This window comes from Sceloporus undulatus, chromosome 2, assembly GCF_019175285.1.
Source record: "Sceloporus undulatus isolate JIND9_A2432 ecotype Alabama chromosome 2, SceUnd_v1.1, whole genome shotgun sequence".
In the NCBI taxonomy this organism is placed as follows: domain Eukaryota; kingdom Metazoa; phylum Chordata; class Lepidosauria; order Squamata; family Phrynosomatidae; genus Sceloporus; species Sceloporus undulatus.
Genome location: NC_056523.1, coordinates 2,931,390 through 2,951,933, shown reverse-complemented (window position 1 = coordinate 2,951,933; position 20,544 = coordinate 2,931,390). Strand labels below are relative to the sequence as shown.

The window sequence follows — 20,544 nt, the reverse complement described above, 5'->3', positions numbered from 1 at the left end:
TAATTAGCCAATCAGGTGTATTGAAGACGCTTCTTTGTCTTGAATAATATAAAAAGAGCCATTTTGTCTTGTTCGGGGTGCTCAGCTTTTTGGAACTTGAATTCCACTGAGTTCAATGTTTTCCTTTGTCGACAACTGGAAATAAACTTATGGATTTTCAATTATTAGGTCCTCTTGCCAATTCTTTTGCTCTGTCAGTCCTAGATCTCCGTTTCCTGAAATTTCTGTTACACTACATGTCACCTAAATGTCCTAGATTTCCCTGTCTTAAACCTATTGGTGGCCCGAACAACCTAGCAGACCTTAATTTCGGCCCCTACCTCCTTTTAAGTTGGGCACCCCTGACTTACATCCATGCATGAGAGCCAGCATTTTATTCTTCTATCAACTTCTATTAAAAGATAGGTAATCTTTTGTGTATCTCCTTTTCTGTCCCAGATGGAATTCCTGAAACAATACATGTAAATTTTACCTTTTTAAAACCTTACAAGAGCATCCAGAGTATTTCTCCTGTTTCCTACCACAAGCTTGTATTGCGCTGGCTATGTTGCACTCTGCTTGATATGTTGTGTGTTGTTGTGTGCCTTCAAGTCATATGGCAACCTTAAGGTCAACGTATCACAAAGTTTTCTTGGCAAGTTTTTTCAGAGAGGGATTGTCATTGCCATCTTCTGAGAGTGTAACTTGACAGTGGGTTTCAATGTCCAAGTCACAGCATAACACCGAAACTACTGCACCAGGGCAGCAGCTACATCCGCTTGATATAGATACCAAATATTTCCATATCAGTCTCTTTGATGATGGTGAACACTCAAATGCTTTTAAAATGTTTTTACTGGTGTGTGAAAAGAGGACTTATAAATACAACTAGCATGAGTAGCTACTGCAGAGACATAGATCCCAGGGCCAATCAAAGTAAGGCTGGTCCAGAATAAGACATAAGATCTTATGTGGCAGAAATGGGGATTCAAGCTGAGCAGGGTCAGGTCAAGTCTGGTTAATGGTTGGCAGCGCGGACCTGGCCCCATCCTCATGGTACCCTAATATCATGGTGTAAATGGTTGAAAGGGTTCTCCTAAACTCTTGTGACTGTTAGTGAGAGCTTTAAGGTAAAATGTGAGTAATGTTGGTCCCACCCATTTGTCGACTGCCTGGACCACCACAGGAATAGAGTCTCTGACACTTTTTAGGCACTAAACTTGAAACTTGGACAGAAAGGGTGGCAGGGTCTAATAGATTAGAACAGTGGTTCCCAACCTTCCTAATGCCGTGACCCTTTAAGACAGTTCCTCATGTTGTGGTGACTCCCAACCATACAATTATTTTTGTTGTTACTTCATAACTGTAATTATGCTACTGTTATGAATCGTACTGTAAATATCTGATATGCAGATGTATTTTCACTGTTACAAATTGAACATAATTAAAGCATAGTGATTAATCATAAAAACAATACGTAATTATATATTGTGAAATATTTATTTCTAATTACAAATAAATGAAATTTTGTCTTGAAGCAGGGTGTAACATGGGTAACAGTCTTAATATAACAACAGTAAACTGCATTGCTACATTTTGTGGCAGTATGCGTAAAAAGGCAATGTCAGTGCGAAGGTTGAGATTGCTTCTTGCTCACCAGATCAGAAATTCTCGGGGCAGTCTTTGCAAGAGCACAACGAAGATCATCTTCCACAACAAGTCTACTTATGTATTTGGACTTGATAACCAACAAGCTGGAAAACCCTGTTTCACAAAGATAAGTTGTTGGAAATGGAAGAAGAAGGCGCAACACAGTCTCAGACAGAACAGGATATGGCTGCAAACACTTGATCCAGAATTTTGTAACTGGCATTGTAGAGAAATCAGTTCTTGCTGCATCACTGTTAATAAGTTCAATAAACTCCTCTTGTGCTGTTTCAGGAACATCTTCAACTTTGACGGTGAATGGGTTTCTGGCAAGTGCAAATGGGGTGTCAGGTAGATTTGGAAAGTATGATGAACTTTCATCTGCAAGCATGTGCAAGTGTTCTTTCACAGAATTAATCATTGTAATCCTTTTGTCTGGCTCAATGTCATGTTCCTCAAAGAAAGCAGATAAAGTAGGCAACATGTACATTTTATTTTCATCCAATTTTTTTTGCCAAAGCTGAAGTTTCGTTTGGAAGGATCGGATCTTTTCAGACAAATCAAGGCATGTTGCATTTGGTCCTTGAAGTGATAAATTTAACTCATTCAAGATGGCAAAGATGTCAACCAAGTAAGCTATTTTCTGTAGTTCACTTTTACTGCTGAAAAGGGCTTCAAATTGTGGCCTTGCTTTCTGATTAAAAAAAGTTTTGAGCTCATCACGAAGCTCATAAATGCATTTTAATACTTTTCCTCTCGACAACCATCTCACTTCAGTGTGAAAGAGCAGAGCATTGTATGGCGCATCCAACTCGTTGCACAGTTGTGAAAACAGTCGACTGTTTAAAGCGCTCACCTTTACAAAATGGACAGAACGTATGACACTTTTCATCACTTCTTGAAACTCTTGTGGCAGTGTCTTTGTGGCTAACATTTGCCAATGAATCATACAGTGAGTTCCGATGACTTTTGGCGACTCATCCAGTACCAAACGTTGAAATCCAGATCGACATCCTAGCATAGCTGGAGCACCCTCTGTGCAAACACCACAAACATTTCCCCAAGAGATCTTCTTATGTGCGTTCAGAAATGGACCAATTGTGTCAAATACATCACACGCAGTAGTTGTCGTTTCAAGAGGTTTGCACAAAAGAAACCCATCTTTAAAGCCACCATCATTAATGTATCTCACGCAAACCAATAACTGTGAACAGTTTGCAACGTCTGTAGATTCATCAACCTAGATACTAAATATTGGAAGCGGAGCAGATTTAATTTTCTGGATTACCTGATCAAGAATATCAGCCGACATGTCATCTATTCTTCTGCGGACAGTGTTGTTAGATAAGGAAATTACACTCAATTTCTTAACAAATTCGTCTCCGATCATAACTCAAACAATGTCTTTGGCTGCTGGCAACAGTAAATCCTCAGCAACTGTGTCAGGTTTCATAGCTCTGTCAATTCTGAGTGGCACCAAATATGAAGCTTCAATGGCTGCTACATTGTGCAGTCCCTCTTCCTTTTTGCTGGCTCTATGTTCTCATCCACCTCCACTGCAGTCAGCCCCCCCTGAGCCCTCCAGGTCCATTGTGGAGGGCGGTTGCTAAGCAGCCTTCAGCAAAGGCTAGGAGCCTTTTCTTTGGGGCTCTGAGGGTGGCCTTAGGTTGGGAAACCATGCTCTAGAGAAGGACAACTGACTCTGGTTCCATATTTTTCAAATACAGGTTGCTTGCCTCTTACATGGAATGCCAAGCACCCTTTTCCCCTCATGGCTGACTGAGATAGAGACCCCTTTCTTCCTGAGGGTTTATTGTAAACTAAATTTGTTTCATGGACAAAGTTATTAAAAATATTGTATAAAATCCCCTTCAGGCTGTGAGTATGAGGTAGATATGAAACACACATGAACTCTGTGTTTAGGCTTGGATCTCCTCTCCAAGGTATCTCCTTATGTACATAAGTGCAACTACAGGTATTCCAAAATCCAAAACACCTCTGGTCCCAGGCATTTTGGATACTGGAGACTCAACCCAAATTGTGATTGTCATACCCATCTCAAGAAAAAGAGCAGCCAACATGAACTCTGATGTCTATGTGTTGCAGAGGCACCTAAAGGTTTCACATACAGAGTATACAGAAAGTTCTCTTAACTCATCATTCTCTTAAAAGTGTAGGGCCTAAGGTCCTTGGGGAAATGACATTAACCTCTAAATGTCTAATGAAAAATGGTCAGTGGAATGGCCAGTTGGGCCAACTACTCTCATCTCTGCAAACATCAGAGAGCAGTCTTAAAATGCTAAGTACATGGTACACAACATCCGAATGCCTACATTATGCCTAACAACTGAAGTAACAGATGCTGGAGGCAGGGCAGGGGCAGAGTAACTGAACTCCACTTGTGACAATTATGTCCAATAGTAAACTGACTCATAGCGTTTGCTTTCACTGTTTCACAGCAATAACTTTTAATTTGTCTCATAAACGGCTGATTTCTTTCATGTGTCGGTCAGTTCAAATAGTAATGGATACAAACTGGAGGAGTGCATTGTTGTTTTTACTGTCAAATGGAAAAACAAATTAAATACAAGTAAAAAGTGTCAGGAATAATGGATGCCATGATACTTTTTAGGACAACACCCATTTATTACTTATGTCAGCTCAATCATACATTTGTTCTGCTAGATAGTTGTATGGTTTTGTAGAATAATGTCACCTTCTTTTGCATTTTCTTTAATTCAAATGGTTGTTTTTCATTTCCAATTCACAGCTGATTGACAATCCTGTTCCATGAGGCAGAGGGGCTTCTGTTCATGCTGAAACTAATAAAAATCATTGCTGGGTGTATTGAGATAGCATGGATTTCTCAAAAGCAAGTCATACCAGATTAACCCTATTCTCTTTGATGACTTACATATTTTGTAGTTGAGGGGATATCGTGTGTCTTGCATCAGTAGAGCTTTGGTCAAGGCCCCTCTTGATATTTTTGCAGACTGCTAGTATAGGATTTGTGGATTTGTAACTGGCATATGGATGAAAGACAAAGAAGATTCACCAATAGTTTCTATTACCATGGAGACAGGAGACCGGGGGGGGGGGGTACAGAGCTGTCCTGAGGCTGGTCTTCTTCAACATCTTGACAAATAACCGAGATGATGATGTGGGGGGGCTCACTCAAACTGCAGATGTCACCAAGGTGTGTATAGTGTACATGGGTGGCCAATTCCAAATGACAGACCCAGGATTCAAGGCCTAAACACTAGCACATGCTAATGTTGACATAACATAGTCCATACAAACCGGGGGGGGGGGGGGAAAACACCAACAAAATTTCAGTCATGTCTATTAGGAGGAGGGGCTCGAGTTGATATCAGGCAACATAAGCAGAATAACTTGCTATAAAAGCATACATTTTATGGGTCTGTATACAAGACATTTTTTGAACTCTTTCCACCTCAAACTCAGCATTGAAAGGCTGAGTTCTCTCTCAAGGACAAGCAACTTACATAACAACTATTTCCGAGCACCACCTCTAGAAACAGTGAGTGTTGGATGGGTTACACGCCCCCTGAAAACTCAGGCTCATAGTCTGGGAGTACTTCTGGATTCAGTGCTGAGCCTGGAGGCCCAGGTTTCAGCAATGGCCATGAATGTTTTTGCAGTTAAAGCTAGTGCGCCAACTGTGCACCTTCCTGGTGCAGAAGTCAGATCTGGCCACGGTGGTACATGCCTTGATTAAATCCCATATGGATTACTGTAATGCACTCTATGTGGGGCTGTCTTTGAAAAGTGATCAGAAACCTCAGTGTGCCCAAAAAGCTGAAGCCAAGTTGTTAACTGGAGCTGGATACAATGAACATACAACTTCCTTGTGGCAATAGCTCCATTGGCTGCTGGTGTGTTTCCAGGTACAATATAAAGTGCTGATCTTGAGCTATAAAGCCCTATACAGGTTAGTACAGTCTATTTGAAAGACTATGGCCTGTTACAGACTGCCAAAATAAAGCTACTTCGGGTCTCTTTGGAGGTATGCTATTTAAATGATGCATGGGTCCTAAAAGTCTGGAGGTTGTACCAAAGCCACAGTCCATTCCTAAGCACCGGAGTGTAGCTTTTGGTGCAGCTTCCGGATTCTTAGGATGCATGCATCATGTAAATAGCATACCTCCAAAGAGACCCGAAGCAGCTTTATTTTGGCAGTCTGTAACAGGCCACTAGAATGTTGAGACTGTCCAGAAAGGCCCTTCTCTCTGTTCCTCCACCCTTTCTGGTACGTTTGGTGGGAACAAGAGAGTGGGCCTTCTCAGTGGCTGCTCCCAGGCTCTGGAAGGCCTTCACTAGAGAGGCCAGATTGGCCCCATCTCCCTGATCTCCTTTCCATGGTAGATAAAAACATAGAATCATCATGAGGCTTTTTCAGATTGACAAGGGTTTAAATACCGTGTAATTCAGATGTTAAGGTTTGTTTAGAGTTTTTAATCCGCTTTAAAAATTGAAACTTTCCACAGTCAATGCATAATGGGTTCTTTGGTGTGAATGTAACATTTGTCTATGAGAGGTCTTTAAATATTATATGGATTTATGTGACTTTTCCTAAGTGGGTTGTTTGATGTACATGAAGCTATCCACTCCAACTGAAGTGATTTCCACATTACATGTTTTTTTCCATGTGGAATCTTTCATGTGAACGTAGATGCCCGATCTGTCGGAACTTTTTTCCACATTTCATGCACTGATACGGCTTCTCCCCAGTGTGGGTTCTTTGATGTGAATGTAAATTTTGGCGATGAGAGAAGGTCTTTCCACATTCTATGCATTTATGTGGTTTCTCCCCTGTATGAAGTTTTTGGTGTGAAAGTAGAGTTGAACTCTGAGCGAAGCTCTTTCCACATTCCATGCATTTATAAGATTTCTCCCCTGTGTGGATTCTTTGATGTGTATGTAAATTTTGACTATAAGAAAAAGTCTTCCCACATTCTATGCATTTATATGCTTTTTGGCCTGTGTGGCTTCTTTGATGTGAATGTAAAGAAGTACTATGAGAGAAGGTTTTTCCACATTCTGTGCATTTATACGGTTTCTCCCCAGTGTGGGTTCTTTGATGTAAATGTAGATTTCCACGTTGACTGAAGCTCTTTCCACATTCCTCGCACTGATATGGCTTCTCCCCTGTGTGGAGTCTTTGATGTGTACGTAGATGTCCACTCTGAGTGAAGCTCTTTCCACATTCTATGCATTGATATGGCCTCTCCCCAGTGTGGGTTCTTTGATGTGAACGTAAATATTGACGATAGGAGAAGGTCTTTCCACAGTCTGTGCATTTGTATGGTTTCTCCCCTGCATGAGTCCTTTGGTGCGCTTGAAGATATGCATTCTCACTGAAGCTCTTTCCACATTCCATGCATTTATATGGTTTCTCCCCTGTGTGGATTCTTTGATGCTTACTACATGAACCACTGTCCCTGAAGCTCTTTCCACATTCCATGCATCTATATGGTTTCTCCCCTGTGTGAGTTCTTTGATGTGAACGTAAATTATTATTAGTAGAGAAACTCTTTCCACATTCCAAGCATTTATATGGTTTCTCCCCTGTGTGGGTTTTTTGATGTGATCTTAAATTTTGATGATAAGAGAAGCTCTTTCCACATTCCATGCATTTATATGGTTTTTCCCCCGTGTGGGTTCTTTGATGTGAATACAAACTGTGACTAAAAGAAAAGGTCTTTCCACATTCTATGCATTTATGTGGTTTCTCTCCTGTGTGAATTCTTTGGTGTAAATGTAGAGTTCCACGTTGACTGAAGCTCTTTCCACATTCCATGCATTTATAAGGTTTCTCCCCTGTGTGGGTTTTTCGATGTGAATGTAGATTTCCACGTTGACTGAAGCTCTTTCCACATTCTATGCATTTATATGGTTTCTCTCCTGTGTGAGTTCTTTGATGTGAATATAAATTGTCAAAACGAGAGAAGTTCCTTCCACATTCCATGCATTTGTATGGTTTTTCTCCCGTGTGGGTTTTTCGATGTGACTGTAGAGTTGAATTCTGAGCGAAGCTCTTTCCACATTCCATGCATTTGTATGGTTTCTCCCCAGTGTGTGTTCTCTGATGTGCATTGAAATGTCCACTCTGAGTGAATCTCTTTCCACATTGCATGCATTTATATGGTTTCTCCTTTGTGTGTATTCTGCTGTGTACTTTTAAGAGAAAATTATATTGGAATATTTTTCCACAGACAAAACAGTTTACCCTCCTTTTCCCTTTGTAGTTTTTTGGGGTGGTCAGATCACAATTATCCCTCTGAGAAGTAGAGGAGTTGTTCTTCCTATTCATTGGTTGGTTTCCCTTTTGCCTTTTCAGTTCCCTTTGATTTACAAACTCATCTTTCACCACAATGTTCTTGGATGTTTCTGATGATACCATAGATGGCTCAATAAAATTCTCTATCTCCTGAATATTACCTGTTTAAGAAAGAAGAAGAAGATCCCATTAAATGTGTGTGGGGGGGAACCCTAGGATCCATTAGGGATCAAGTCCATCACTGCTTTTATTGAATAGTTTTCCCTTTCGCCTCAACCAAAAACATCTGTTCCATTATGGTCAACTTCCTCCATTGACTGCATCAACCACAGATTTCTGTCCATTTGGGATTTCTTTACCTTAATCATATAATCATAAAGTTGGAAGAGACCACAAGGACCATCCAGTTCAGCCCCCTGCCATGTAGGAACTCACAACCAAAGCATCCCCAAAAGATGGCCATCCAGCCTCTATTTAAAAACCTCCAAAGAAGACCCACCACACTCCGACAAACGGTGTTCCACTGTTGAACAGCTCTCACTGTCAAGAAGTTCCTCCTACCGTTCAGCTGGAACATTTGCCGGTATCTTACATACATTGTTCCAGGTCCTATTCTCTGAAGCAGCAGAAAACAAGCTTCCTCTCTCCTCAATATGACATCCTTTCAAATATTCAAACAGGGCTATCATATCACCTCTTAACCTCCCCTTTTCTCCAAGCTAAACATATCCAGCTCCCTAAGTCTCTCCTCATAGGGTATGGTTTCCAAATGCTTCACCATTTTGGTTGCCATCCTCTGGACATGTTCCAGCTTCTCAACATCTTTTTGAATTGTGGTACCCAGAACTGGACACAGTATGTCAGGTGAGCCCTAAGTAAACTACAAGTTGAACACGAGTCAACAGTGCAATGCAGCAGTTAAAAAGGCCAATGTGATTTTAGGCTGCATCAATAAAAGTATAGTCTCTAGATCAAGAGAAGTAATAGTGCCACTCTATTCTGCTTTGGTCAGGCCTCACCTAGAATACTGTATCCAGTTCTGAGGAAGGACCACATGAAAGATGAGGAAATAATAATAATAATAATAATAATAATAATAATAATAATAATTTTTATTTATATTTCCGGCCTCCCCCTGCGGATCGAGGTGGGATTACATTAATAGATTTAAAATTACAGTTCCGTTAAAAGATTACAATTTGCATAAAATAAAGTCCATAAAAGCACAACATTATATCAGCCCTATAAAATATCCATATCAACGTCTAAATTCTAATGAACATGCTCAAAATGAAGTTTCTTATAGTTGCTTATAGCAGATCGGGGGGGGGGGGGTAGGCTCACCGGAAGAGATCCATCTTAAGTGCCTTCTTGAAGGCATCTAAGGTGGTAATAAGACAGATCTCTTCCGGTAAGCTATTCCACAATTTGGGAGCCATGGCAGTAAATGCTCTATGGGAAGTTGATATTAGTCTGGTTTTGGGATAATCTAATAAATTCTTCCCAAATGTCATGAGAGTGGGGGCAGGTTGTGTAGGGAGAGGCATCCCCTCAACAGGGGAGAAGTCTGGATTACTTCCGCCCATGGATGTTCCAGATCTGTACTAAAGACCACATCGAGTGTATTACAGAGAGAGAGAGAGAGAGGAGGAGGAAGAGGAGAAGAACAAACCATTTTCTAGTTATGTACCTTCAAGTCAATTCCAACTTATGGTGTCCTCCTCCTTGGGTTTCCTCAATCAGGACAGTCTGTTCTGTTCTGTCCAGGAAAACGTCTTGCTTCCTAAGATGCTGAAGTATAGATACCGTGGTCTCCAGCTGCTAGAGTTTCTCTTCCAACAGGATTACCAACTTGCACTTGATGAAGTTGCCCACATCCATAGGCAAGAAGACAAACACGCCACAAGTATTGCAGCAACTCTTCCACGTTCCATCCTCTCAAAAATCTTAATGAGGCACTTAAAAAGGACTATGACCTTCCCCCTCAAAAACTGCCTACTAAGCACCCAGGAAAAAGACCCTTGTTAGCCTGGTTGTTCCTCAACCTCTGTCACTGAGCTCCAGAGAGTGGGTCTATCGCTATATAGAGAGGTCCTGGCTACTAATTCCTTCCTGAGGCAATTCTGTGACTCACTCCCTCTCAGCAAACACCCCTTCACAAGCCCTTGAAGCACAAAGCAATTGCACAGAGAAGATGGCAAAATGCTACTAGGGACCAGAGAAAAGGCAGAATTACTCAACACCTTCTTTGCCTTTGTGTTCTCAGAAAAGGAAAAGAGTGCTCAACCTGAGCATAATGGAGCAGAGGACAGAACAGGGGTATTTCAGCACAGAATAAGCAAAGAGTACAGAAATCCCTTGTTAATCTAAATGAATATAAGTCTCCAGGACCAGATAAACTATATCCAAGAGTATTAAAAGAACTGGCAAAAGAACTGGCCATTGGCAATAACCTTTGAGAACTCCTGGAGAACAGGAGAAATCCCAGCAGACTGGAGGAGGGCAAACGTTGTCCCCATCTTCAAAAAGGGGAAGAAAGAGGATCCCAACAATTATCGTCCAGTTAGTCTGACATCGATACCAGGAAAGATTCTGGAGCAGATAATTAAACAGAGAGTCTGTGAACATCTAGAAGGCAATGCCATAATCACAAAAAGTCAACACGGGTTTCAGAGAAACAAGTCATGCCAGACAAATCTGATCTCTTTCTTTGTTGAGCAAATGCATTTAGGTTCTTGATCCTATTTCTGTCCCTTTTTACTATTGCTTCTCATCTGTACTGAACAGCTTGACAAGTTTCATTTGTCATCCATTAAGGCTTCTCTTCCATTTTGGATGCAGATTGTGTCTTTTTACATTCCTCCCTGACAATGTCCCTGGCTTCAGATCAGTGTTCTTAGGGCTCCTGGTCAGTTAGGCTTAATAGTGCAAATTTGCATTAAAACAAAACAACAGTCTCCATCAGTCACCGTGTTGGCCATATAGCAAAGTACAATAACATCCAAGTAGAAGTCCAAGGAGAAATCCACAAAGCTGTCTGGTCAATTAGGGTTAATAGGCCTGAAACACATGGGCCAAAAGATGTGGATTTCAGCCGAACATGCACCAACGCCATGTCATTCTGAAAGGACCGGGCAAAGGCAGCCTGGTTCAGGAGTGCAGCGACGACGTGGATTGGGTCCAGGTACATGCAGCTGCTGTGGCTCCAGCGTGATCGGTGCCAGAACGGTCGCGCACCACTCTTTTGGTCCTCTGTGTTTCAGGCCATAGTGCAAATCTGGTTTTAAAAAATCAACACATCCAGATGTAGCTGCATTGAACATAGAGCAAAGTGCAATAACATCCAAAATCCACAGAGAGGTGATACCTTTATCAGGACAACCAAAATGCACAATATACATGTATACATGTCTGCAACAAGTATATTGTGTGTTTTGGATGTCCCAATAAAGGTATCAGTGTTTCATGGATTTTGGATGTTACTATTTTTAAATTATCTTTAAATTCAAGCAGGACGTTGTTCAGGTTGTAGACTGGTATATTAGTTGGTTTAGTGTTGGTCTTTAACTTTACTTTCATATTGGGTATGTGTAGTTCATAGTGTGTGTCACATTCTGCTCCTGGACTTGTTTGAAGAGAGAATGGAGCTTCTTCATCCTCTACTTCCAGTTATGTAGTCTGTTTCTTCTTGATTTCTGCTTGAGAAGTGAAAATAGTTTGTTTGATTCCTATACTGGCTAAACAGTTGCCTTTTTGGTTGCTTGAATCTTGATTTGGTTGCTTGAATTTTCATTTTAATACTCAAATATTTTCTAATTCTTTTTCAAGTTTCTTCTAGCTACAGCATTCTCCTTCTTTGGCATCTCTCTCTCTCTCTCTCATTTCTTCCTCCTTTGGTATAACTACATCCCTATGTTTAGCCATGTTTAATTATTTGAAGAGATGTCATACTGAAAGTAGAGCAAGTTTGTTTTCTGCTGTTCCAGAGACTAGGACAGGGAGCAATGAATGCAAACTACAGTAAAGGAGATTGTTAACATTAGAAGGAACTTCCTGACAGAAAGAGCTGTTTGACAGTGGAACAGACTTCCTCAGAGAGTGGTGGAGTCTTTCTCCTTAGTGTTCTTTAAATAGGCTGGATGATAATTTGTTGGGAGTGCTTTGGTTGTGTAATCCTGCATGGCAGAATGAGGTTAGACTGGATATTCCATGAGGTCTCTTCCAACTCTATGACTATAATTCTGTGATTCTTTCTGTCTTATTCTTCCCTGAATCTCCCCCTTTCTTTCTTTAATTTGCAACCCTTGCAGACATCATAAAGAGAATTCGAGGCAGAGACTACAGCGTAACTAAATGAAGATTTCTATGCCCATACTTCACCTGACATATGTTGTGGCAATGCTGCTGGGCCACTGGCTCCCTCAGTTTAACCTCCTTCACTGGGTTGCTATGAAGATGAAACAGGGATGGGGTGGAGAACTTCCTTGTCTTGCTTTTGGTTGCCCTCCTTTGGACACGCTCCAGTTTCTCAATGTCCTTTTTGAATTGTAGTGCCCAGAACTGGACACAGTATTCTAGGTGGGGCCTGACCAAACCAGAATAGAATGGCACTATTACTTCACTTGATCTAGACACTATAGCTCTTTTGATGCAGCCTAAAATTGCATTGGCCTTTTCAGCTACCACATCACACTGTTGACTCATGTTCAACTTGTGGTCTACTTGGACTCCAAGATCTCTTTCACACATAGTTTCATTCAGACAGGTGTCCCCCATGTAGAATTTCATTTTGTTAGCTTTGGCCCAGCTTTCTAGTCTATTCAGGTCATTTTGAATTTTGATCCTGTCCTCTGGAGTATTAGCTATTCCTCCTAATTTGGTGTCATCTACAAATTGGATAAGTATGCCCCCAATTCTGTTATCCGTCATTGATAAAGATGTTGAATATTACTGGGCCCAGGACAGAGCCCTGTGGGACCCCACTGGCCACTTCTCTCCAGGATGAAAAGGAGCCATTGTTGAGCACCCTTTGGGTTCAGCTGGTCAACCAGTTACAAATCCATGTAACAGTTGCCTTCTCTAGCCCACATTTTACAAGCTTGTTTGCAAAATGTCATGGGGAACCTTGTCAGAGGCCTTACTGAAATCAAGATATACTATATGCGCAGCATTCCCTTCATCTACCAAGCTGGTAATTTTATCAAAGAAAGTGTAGTAGACTCCCACCATAACATCCTTGTTTCCTTCCCCTTTAATTTTTATCCAGATGCTCTCCATCTGGCTGCCAGTATTGATGTCCTGGATCTCTTCCCTGGTGTCACCCGGTGTAGAAACTCATGCTGTCACCCCCTCCATCAACTTACTTCTTCCTATCCCACATCATACAGGCCTTTTACAGACAGGCCAAAATAAAGCTGCTTCGAGTCACTTTGGAGGTATGGTATTTCAATGATGCATGAGTCCTAAGAGTCCAAAAGTCACACCAAAGCTGCACTCAAGTCCTTAGGACTGGAGCGTGGCTTTGGTGAAGCTTTTGGACTCTTAGGACGCATGCATCATTGAAATACCATACCTCCAAAGTGACTCGAAGCAGCTTTATTTTGGCCTGTCTGTAACATTCCACAGATTCCTTAGTAATGTTTTTTGTGCTAATCTTACTCATAAACCTTAATTCCCATATATCACTTAATATAATATCCATAGTGACCTAAACAGGTAACAAAATTTAAGAGTACATCTTTAAATTAAAATATCACACACAGACTAAATGAAATGCACAGATATAGGATGGGCGACACCTGGCTGAACGAGACTACTGGTTTAATTTCCTGTGTGGCAGGGGGTTGGAATGGATGGCCCTTGTGGTCTCTTTCAACTCTACGATTCTATGATACTATGAGTATATACAGTACTATAATAATTTTGGAGGGAGGTTCAAAATGTTTACTTTTCCCCCAATTTGTTTTGAAAATTAGTTTTTGAATTATTTTTCTCCCACGTGCCCCTTTCCAGTACACCCCAGGGCACTTTTGCCACATTCTTGGCCCCTTCTTTTGCAAGCTTCTGCAGCTTTGTCTTTTGGGATAAGTGTCCTGCAACAGGTTGTGTCTTTACAGTGAGCTATTGCCCACCCAATGGTATAATGACTGCTTGTGTTGGTCCCATCATAAGGACTGTCTCCCCACACTGCAGCAAAATGCATACTGGTCCTCGTGAAGGCTACTTTTCCACAGTTGTAGGCAGGGGATTTTCTCTCCCGGTTGGTGGTGTTGTGTTTTGAGTGGCTTATAGTTTATTTATATTTGTCAAAGCTTTGTCCTTCCATCCCTGGGGTGAGGGACTTGCTCCCCACTTATGGAGGTTAAGGTGAGTGACAGGTTTTAAGAAGCCCTACCTCAGAGTTGCATGTAGAAGCTATACTCAAGATAAGGATTGCCTCCCCACCCTGCAGGAAAATTACATCAGATTGGCTCATCCGGCGGCATGTTCTCCAGACTGCTGAGGAAGTATTTTGACTTTCTTGACTTTTTTATGTGCCTTGAAAACCAGGTTGAAGCCTGCAATTAGCCAAATAGGAACCTACATTCACCCTCAGTCTGGCATTTGCATTATGAAACTGCTTTCATGGAAATTTTATTGCTCCCATCAATGTTGGAAGTGACCTGATGAAGTCTCTCCTTCCTCAGAACCTTAATATTCAGCTGGGAAATATGATCTGTTTGGGATATTGTTGAGGGAAAAGTAGCAGGCCATTGCTCCTTACTATAAGATATTTTTTGTCAGCGCAACTGCTGGGGTCCAACAACCACTGTCAGCAACTCAAACGAGTCCTGGGGTTAAATCAGACCTTTGGAGCAGAGCTGGCAAATTTCCAAAGCCAAAGTGTGGCTCGAAAGTCAAATTGGGATGACAGCAACTGGATGTCTTCCAGGAACTGCAGCAGCAGGAACCTTGGGGACACACAGCAAACCGAGCTGTAGCTTCTTCGGATAAACAACCAGAGAAACAAAGTCCCCAAAGTGCTCTTTATTCACAGTGCTATCATACAAAACCAGATCTCAAAACTCCAAAACATACCAATCCAACTCCTACTTCAAACCCACAAGCTATCCCTGCAACCTCTGGGCTTATGTAGTCTCCAGACCATGTGGTCTCCCAAACCCAGTGAGTTCAGGTTGTAAACATGCATGTGTCTCCTGTGCAATCCAGACACATGGTTTCATCATCCATGGCTACTGCACTTGGGCATTGAAGTGGTCCTTGAGCCAATGAGCTTCAGCTGTGGCTGATCAACCTTGCCACTCTGCTGAATGCTCATGGCCAAACACACACACATCAAGCATTTCCCTGTGTGCTGTGTTTTAACCCTTCAAATCCCTGACAATTTTGACATATAAGATCCATTCTCAAAAGCTCACCATGAATGTATTCAGAAAACCCACATGTGAATAACTGGTCCTGGGCTCCATAGACCCCAGTATTTTGGGGCTTAGGAGCATAGTAGGAGGCATGGAGGCTGGGTATCCAGGCCACTCTGGAGAATCCTAGCAACCTGTCAAGAACCTCCATAGGAAGAAGAGGACCATCTAGACACATAAACCAGTAGAAAACAGACCAGGCCTGAGATAGTCTAATGGTTAAGGAAACAGGGAAACCTGTTCTGATTTTTACAGACCGGAGGAAAAAAGACACACTTCATTCACATAACTGTATTCTCTGAGGCTGCAAGTGAGGTGTGCACATTATGGATTTTTCTCCACAGAAATAAAAAAATAAAATATTGTTTCACTTTAAAACCTAGAACATCAGGGAGTTCAATATTCAAAGTTTCTCTCCACAACAGCTTTTTTCCATGTTCAGAGATGGGACATCAGGTTAAGTATTACATCCCAAGATTACCCAGAAGGCATGTTATTCAAATATCTTCTGCTACTGTAGGCAAAAGGGCTTCAGAAGAAGGAGGAGATTGAAGAACTGCACTTGGAACTCTCTGGAAGCTTTGAGCAGGGCAAAATCAAAGGGCCAAAATACACTGCGGAAATGATGCCATTTGAGACCACTTCAACTGCCCTGGCTCAATGCTAGGCAATTCTGGGAACTGTAGTTTTGTGAAACATTTAGCCATCTCTGTCAGAGCGCTCTGGTGTCACAACAAACTACAGTTCCCAGAATTCCCTAGTACTCCACCAGGGCAGTTAAAGCAGTCTCATAGTATCATAGAGTTGGAAGAGATCACAAGGGCCATCCAGTCCAACCCCCTGCCACGCAGGAAATTTGAATCAAACCATACCTGACAGATGTCCATCCAGCTTCTGTTTAAAGACTTCCTGTCTCAAACTGGATTATTTCTGCAGTGTGCCCAAAGTTTTCTTTTTTTAAAAAAGCAGTTTCAGACAAGCTCAAGTCTGGCACAGTGTGACCCAGGGGGCAAGCCCTGGCAACCCATTTCTACACCTGCATCCCAATAGTCTAAGAAGAAATGCAAACAACATGAATTCATTTCTTCAGCACCTCTCCAACAAAGGAAAAGGGGCTCCTTACCCAGAGAAGCTTCCTTGCCATCATCCTCCATCCTGACTTCCTTGCAGAGTCTCCTCTGGATCCTGGAGACCACACCTCCCTTTTGGGGAAATTACACCTCCTCAAAGTAGACCTGGATCTGAAAGAGGGGGAAAAACTAGTATTGTCATGACAAACAATCCCTCCTTCTAGATCTCCATTTTTGAGAAATGACAGGCTCAGATGAGAAATATCACAGAGATGCAAAACCTGTTGGCCTGGTTTGGGGGTAACCACAGCAATTATTAAGAGAAGCTCAGAGGACATAGGTTGGGGTGATGACATCCAGATTGAAAAAGAACAATTTATATCTATACAGTAAATGGTGACCATTAAGAGTTGTTGAAAAGATACTGGTAAGTTATTAGCAACATTCAACTGCAGATCATCTCTACAGAAGTATCTTCACCAAAGCTTCAGCATTCTTCAATTCTCTCCCTCTCTTTCTTATTCCCTCCTTCTCATCATAACTCCCTCTTTCTTCCTTTAATCTGCATCCCTTGAAAGCATCCTAAAGAGGATCCCAGGCTAAGGCTCAAGATAGAATTTTATGTCTTTTTGGACCCTCTCTGAAATAAGTTCTAGCCAGTTACTCCCTTGGCTTAACCTCCCTACTGGGCTGTTGTGAAGGAGAAGGGGGGGGGGGACTAGGATCCTGTGGACTTCCCAGGATCCCTGCCTACATTGCTCAGTGAGTTTATCATTCCAGAAGGAGCCTTGGCTTATCTCTTCCTCTCTCCTGGTGGCTCTCATCTTGGATTTGCCTCCTTGGGCTCTTTCCTTTTCAGTTTGATTTTTGCTCTCACCACAGCCTCCAGATCCGTCCTCCCTCCTTCCCAAATTCCAGGCAAGAAACCTCACTGCTTCTCCTGAAGAGGTTGCTCTGAGGAGTACATTCCTTTGAACCTGTCTCCTCTCCTTCTCTAGCCTGCAGCCCAGGCCTGGATATGTGTCTTTGGGGATTATTAGGAAAAGGAAGAATGATACCTTCCTGCACAATTCAAGCAATGTCAATCTACATTAATTCTGCATCAGTTCTTATTCCCACTCTCTCAGTAACTCCTTCTTTCCTCCTTTAATCTGCATCCCTTGCAGGAATCTTAAAGAGGAACCCAGGCAAAGGCTGTGAGGTAACCAAAAAACTTTGGCGGGATACAGACCGCCCATAAAGGGTGGTCTCTGCCGGCCTAGTTTGCTGCATGAGGGAGCTGCAGTGGACAAACCACGCGGCCGCAGTGCACCAATGGCACACTCGCAGCATCACAATGACGCCGGGACATGCGGACGCTAGGCATCTGTCCCGTCAAAATGGCGGTGCCCTATGTACAGGGCGCTGACATTTTGACGCCCTCATCATGTGCGAGGGGCAAGTCACGTCTGGAAGCGCTGCCCCTCGCACATAACAACAGGGCCCCGTAGGGCCCGTCAGTACAGCGCCTTTGATGCCTTTTTGGATGTTCATTTACTTATGTTGTAGCAATCCTGTGGGGCCAGTCCATCCCATCTCCCTCTGAATTTCCTTCACTGGGTTGTTATGAAGGGAAAAAGGGAGGGGGGTCAGGATCTTGTAGGGGGGGCTCCCCCCTCCAATGCCCAAACCTGATCTCCTCTGGAGGCAGAAACTTTCTCTTCTTCTTCCTCCTCCTCTACCTCTCATAGAATCATAGTTGAAAGAAACCACAAAGGTCATCCTGTCCTACCCCCTTCTGCCATGCAGGAACTCTCAATCAAAGCATCCCCAACAGATGGCCATCCAGCCTCTGTTTAAAGACTTCCAAAGAAGGAGACTCCATCACAATTTCTGAGGGTGTATGTTTGACTGTAGAACAGTTCTTACTATCCTAAAGTTCCTCCTAATGTTAAGGTGGAACGTTTTTTCCTGTAGCTTCCATCCATTGTTCCGTGTTCTAGTCTCTGGAGCAGCAGAAAACAAGTTTGCTCCATCCTCAATGTGACACCAAATATTTAAACAGGGCTATCATATCACCTCTTATCCTTCTCCAGGCTAATCATCCCCAGGTCTCTCAGTTGTTCCTCATAGGGCTTTATTGTTTCCAGACCCTTCACCATTTTAGTCACTCTCCTTTGGACACGCTCACGTTTCTCAATGTCCTTTTTGAATTGTGGTGCCCAGAACTGGACACAATATTCCAGGTGGCAGTGTTACTTCCCTTGATCTAGCCTCTATACTTCTATTGATACAGGCTAAAATCACATTGGTCTTTTTAGCTGCTGTTGACCCATATTCAACTTGTGGTCTACTTGGACTCCTAGATCCCTTTCACACGTAGTTTCATTCAGCCAGGTGTCTCCCATCCTATATCCTTGCATTTTATTTTTTCGCCCTAAGTGCAATACCTTACATTTCTCCGTGTTGAATTTCATTTTGTTAGCTTTGGCCCAGCTTTCTAGTCGAACTCAGGATCATTTTGAATCTTGATCCTGTCCTCTGAAGTATTAGCTATTCCTGCTAATTTGGTGTCATCTGCAGATTTGATAAGTATGCTCCCAATTCTGTCATCCATGTCATTGATAAAGATGTTGAATAGCACTGGGCCCAGGACAGAGCCCTGTGGGACCCCAGTGGTCACTTCTCTTCAGGCTGAAAAAGAGCCTTTGTTGAGGACCCTTGGGCTTCGGCCAGTCAACCAATTACGAATCCATGCAACAGTTGCCTTGTCTATCTCACATTTTACAAGCTTCTTTGCAAGAATGTCATGGGGAACCTTATCAAAGGCATCACTGAAACGAGAAGCTCTATCTACATCATTTTGGACTTCAGCTCCCAGAGTCCCACACTATTGGCCAACATGGCGGAGGCTTCTGGGAGCTGAAGTCCAAAACCTCTTAAAGAGCAAGGTTTGGGGGCCAACCGAAATAGGCTGGAGCTAATCTCTTTAGTTGAGTGAGTCTCTCCTTCTCCCTGAGCCGGGCTGCGGTTGCTCCCTCCCAATCCCTCTGTGCCCCAGTGCCTTTGGAGGGAAGAGGAGGAGAGAAGCGGGGTTCCCTTGCTCCCCCAAGTCTCCTCTCTGCCGGGGAACAAGGGGTCCATCAATACCTTGCCCCCGCCATTACCTCCTTTTTCCTTCTCGAAAAGGACGTTCAGCAGCAGCAAGAGCCCCCTCCCCACCGGAAATGAGGTCAGAGTGGCGGCCATTTCCCCTCTTCCATGAACCCTTCTGGCCCCTCTAGGAATCCGAGCTCTATGCTCCCCGAAGGAGATGAGGAGGTTTCCTTCCCCTGCCATTGCCTGGGAATATGAGGTCCCTCAACGCCCCCCCCATTACCTCTTTCTTCTTCCTCCTTCAAGCGCCCTCCTTCCCACCGGAAGTGAGGTCAGAGCGGCGGCCATTTTCCCCTGCACTTAAACATCCATACGTCGTTCTGACCACTCTAGGAATGGGAGCTCGCTGCTCCTGAGTCTGTCCTTCTGCAAAGAAACCTCTGAGGAAGAGGAGGCTCCCAGGTAGAGGGCAATAAAGGGCTGAAGGAGGGAGAAGGAGGCGGGCCCAGGCCCTCAGGAGCCCTTAAAGCCCGCAGGAAGGGAGAGCCGGGCTGGGGCTGCATCCCCGCTGGGGAAATAACCCGGTTTGGCACCGCTTTAACTCTTTTTGGCTCAAGGCTATGGAATTCTGGGAACTGGAGTTTGTTGTGGGCCCAGAGTGGAGCAACTGAAAGGGAATTGGGGTATTTAAGGGGATTGGGGAGAGAAAAGGGGCAGATTAGTTCAATCTTCTTGGAGCTGGAGGCGCCTCAAAGGGGGACTCTTGGGGGGAGCGTAGAAAGAAAGCTCCCTTTCCTTCACCCAAATAAACCTCCCTCCCAACAGGAGACCCCCCAGCCCCCCCCCTCCCCAGCCAGGACCCCTCCTCTCTCCCTCCCTCCCCAAAAAGCAAAAAGCTTACTTAGGGTCCCTGCAGCCCCCTTCCCTGCCAGGCTAATCCTATTTTCACCCAAGCTGTGGGTGTCCCCTTGCACCTTGTTAGAATCATAGAGTTGGAAGAGACCCCAAAAAGGGCCATCCAGTCCAACCCCCTTCTGCCATGCAGGAACTCCCA

At 43.2% G+C, this 20,544-nt stretch overlaps 1 protein-coding gene across 3 annotated transcripts; it reads right to left on the bottom strand.

The window, feature by feature from the left end:
• Positions 1-5,779: 5,779 nt before the first annotated feature.
• LOC121922978 (zinc finger protein 160-like) lies at positions 5,780-19,648 on the bottom strand. Of its 3 annotated transcripts, none has more exons than XM_042453006.1 (3): positions 19,562-19,648; positions 16,469-16,586; positions 5,780-8,088 (listed from the first exon to the last, which is right to left on the bottom strand). In XM_042453006.1, exons 2-3 carry the CDS (start codon positions 16,497-16,499, stop codon positions 6,278-6,280), a joined length of 1,842 nt encoding a protein of 613 aa, XP_042308940.1. In that variant the 5' UTR covers positions 16,500-16,586; positions 19,562-19,648; the 3' UTR covers positions 5,780-6,277. The 3 variants fall into 3 exon arrangements, with proteins under 3 accessions (XP_042308940.1, XP_042308941.1, XP_042308942.1); XM_042453007.1 differs by having other exon boundaries at positions 19,545-19,614; XM_042453008.1 differs by lacking the exons at positions 16,469-16,586; positions 19,562-19,648 and adding an exon at positions 9,618-10,157.
• Between the last annotated feature and the right edge of the window lie 896 nt (positions 19,649-20,544).

Coding starts and splice junctions, on each gene's coding strand:
- LOC121922978 (XM_042453006.1), bottom strand. CDS start 16,499: ATGGAGGATGATGGCAAGGAAGCTTCTCTGG. Junction 8,089..16,468: donor TGGCAAGGAAGCTTCTCTGG/GTAAGGAGCCCC, acceptor TTTCTTAAACAG/GTAATATTCAGGAGATAGAG.